The sequence below is a fragment of the Dama dama genome, chromosome 20 (genome assembly GCF_033118175.1).
Source record: "Dama dama isolate Ldn47 chromosome 20, ASM3311817v1, whole genome shotgun sequence".
In the NCBI taxonomy this organism is placed as follows: domain Eukaryota; kingdom Metazoa; phylum Chordata; class Mammalia; order Artiodactyla; family Cervidae; genus Dama; species Dama dama.
This window is the reverse complement of record NC_083700.1, coordinates 18,942,300-18,945,052: the sequence shown is the minus strand read 5'-3', so window position 1 is coordinate 18,945,052 and position 2,753 is coordinate 18,942,300. Positions and strand designations below refer to the sequence as shown.

Below are 2,753 nucleotides of genomic sequence, written 5' to 3'. Positions count from 1 at the left end.
CAAACCTGGGTTGTGAGAACTGCAGGCAGAATTTTGTACCATCTGAGCCATCAGGGAAACCAAAACAGTGCGTGAGGGTTCCTTTAACTCCACACGCATGCAACACTTATTGTTTGTAGACTTTTTTTTTTTTTTTTGATGATGACCATCATGACCAGTGTGAGCTGATACCTCATTGTAGTTTTGATCTTAGAATCATAACTTTCCTTACAAATTGTAAGCATATTTAAATTTCATGGCTGCAATCACCATCTGCAGTCATTTTGAAGCCCAAAAAACTAAAGTCAGCCACTGTTTCCCCACCTATTTGCCATGGAGTGATGGGACCAAATGCCATGATCTTAGCTTTCTGAATGTTGAGTTTTAAGCCAGCTTTTTCACTCTCCTCTTTCACTTTCATCAAGAGGCTTTTTAGTTCTTTGCTTTCTGCCATAAGGGTGATGTCATTTGCATATCTGAGATTATTGATATTTGTCCGAGCAAACTTGATTCCAGCTTGTGCTTCTTCCAGCCCAGCGTTTCTCATGATATACTCTGCATACACATTAAATAAGCAATAGTTTGGCACATTGTAGGCAGAAGGATGGAGAAGCTTCTTCTGTATTCATGACAGGCTTTGAACAGATGAAGGTGGAGCTGAGGAGATAGATGAGTCAGCTGCAAATATGGTGGTGAGGGTAACAGGGGTGGTGATGGTGGTGATGATAGAGACACTGATGACCTGCTATGTTCCAAGTACTATTTATGAGTCTGGCATGTGCCAACTAAATTATACACATTCATTTGATATTGATTCCGCAGAAGTTTGAAATGAAAATAAAATTTTCCATAGATTTTACTAAAGGGACTGAAAACCTGGAGAGGTAAATATATTGTCCTCAATCCATCAAGTGATAATTAAGGAAATAACATGTAATTGAAATTATGTTAAAGCATTCTTTGATAAGACTCAAAATTTAGACAGCACTGATGGTGAGAGCTTGAACCTTGGTATCAAAGGATAGAACCAAAACTTGATGATGTTATGGTATTAGTAAGAACAGTTTTAAAAGAAAGGAAACATTTTTTGACATCACAAAAAGGAACTGTACTTTATTCGTGAAGAGGAGGATAAGCAACAGTTGACCAGCTGGTAGAAACCCCTGCCCAGGTGACAGACAGACCCAAGAGAGGGCAAGAATCCTCTGATGGTGCCCAGAAGAAAAGCTGCTGCTCTTCCATCTGAAGCTCTGTGATGCTTTCCCAGCTGTCCTCCCAGAGGAGAGCAGAACAGCAGCCTCAGGAAGGAAACCTCTGGTTGTCAGGTATCATTACAGGCATACTGCAGGCTGAAGGATGGAGAAGCTTCTTCTATATCCATGATAGGCTTTAAAGGGAAGATGAAGGTGGAGCTGTGGAGCCAGGTGAGTCAGTTGTCCTCATCCTTTCCTGATCCAGATACAAGCTGATGCTTCTACTTGCTTTTGGGTGGGCACTTCTGCTGGCATTGTTGGGGAGGTGGCACAGGAGGGCATTTCTGCTGGCACTTTGGAGGTGGGCATGGCTCAGGGCACTTTGGAGGTGGGCAAGGCTCAGGACACTTTGGAGGTGGGCAAGGCTCAGGGCACTTGGGAGTGCACACTACTGGAGGTGGCTGGCAGGGCTGCTTGCACTGCTGCTGCTGATAAGACATCTTTCTGGAGTCTCAGAATCTGAAAGAAATTACATGACAGTGTTCACAAGAAGGAACTGCTACAGGGAGAAAAGTCTGAGTTTGTTTAATACCCTAGGATAGAATCTTTGCAGTCCCTAAGAATGTGCTTTGATCTCTTTAATCCCTTCCAATGAACTTCTGGCCTCTCTCTCCCTCTTTAACAAATTGTATTATTGGCTCAGAGAAAATCTTTTTACATACAACTTTTCGAAAAAAAAAATTTTTTTCAAAAAATCAATCAGTGTTGTTCTGTTCTTTTTTTTCCGGAAACAGCATCTTCAAGAAAGGCCATCATAAGTTCCAAAATCCTAGGTAAGCTCACAAGCAATTTTCATCATCATTATCTATCATGAGGTCCCAGAAGTATGACTTGTGTACACAGCAAATGGCAACCAGGAAGGATACAAGGGCCCCACACCTTCTAAGATAAATGACTCTTCAATAACAGCAGAAGGACACAAGAAAGACAAAAAGAGGTAAAGAACTTCATTCTTTACCTCTTCTTGTCACAGATTTTGTTGCAATCTCTTCAATAAAGGAATTCAAACTCTGTCCCAGAAACTTAATAAATACTCTATATCACTGTGTTCATATTCCAAGCTCTCATCCACTAAGGAGCATTAAAGTCATGACAATAACTTTGGACACACCAAATTTGCTGTAGCCAGAATTAATTCATAAGTAGAGAGCCAAAGAATAGAGTTGAACTGAAGGATCAGACTCACCAGGTTCTCCAAAATCTATCTGGACTTGAGTAGCAGGAGGATGGCAGTGATGCAGCAGAGGGCCTTTTTATAGGGACTTGCTGCCCCACCCAGGAGGAAGCAGAGCTGCCAAAACAGGCCTGGTTCAGTCATTTCCCAACCAAAATGCAAATCCATCCATAAGTGGCTTGACAGGGACTCCAGAAAGAGGAAATGTCCTGCTCCAGGATCTCTTCACTGGATTATCTTCCCATGACACACAGCATCCCCGTCTTAACCTCTCAGTTTCAGGGGTTTATAGCAGTGGGAGGATTTGTTTGGGTTCTTTAACTTGGAGTCAAAGCCTCCCTTTCTTA

General features: G+C 42.0%; 1 protein-coding gene across 1 annotated transcript; it reads right to left on the bottom strand.

Moving 5' to 3' along the window:
• Positions 1-1,453: 1,453 nt before the first annotated feature.
• Positions 1,454-1,672, bottom strand: LOC133041728 (small proline-rich protein 2E-like). Its single transcript, XM_061122709.1, has one exon. It carries the CDS (start codon positions 1,670-1,672, stop codon positions 1,454-1,456), a length of 219 nt encoding a protein of 72 aa, XP_060978692.1.
• Positions 1,673-2,753: the final 1,081 nt, after the last annotated feature.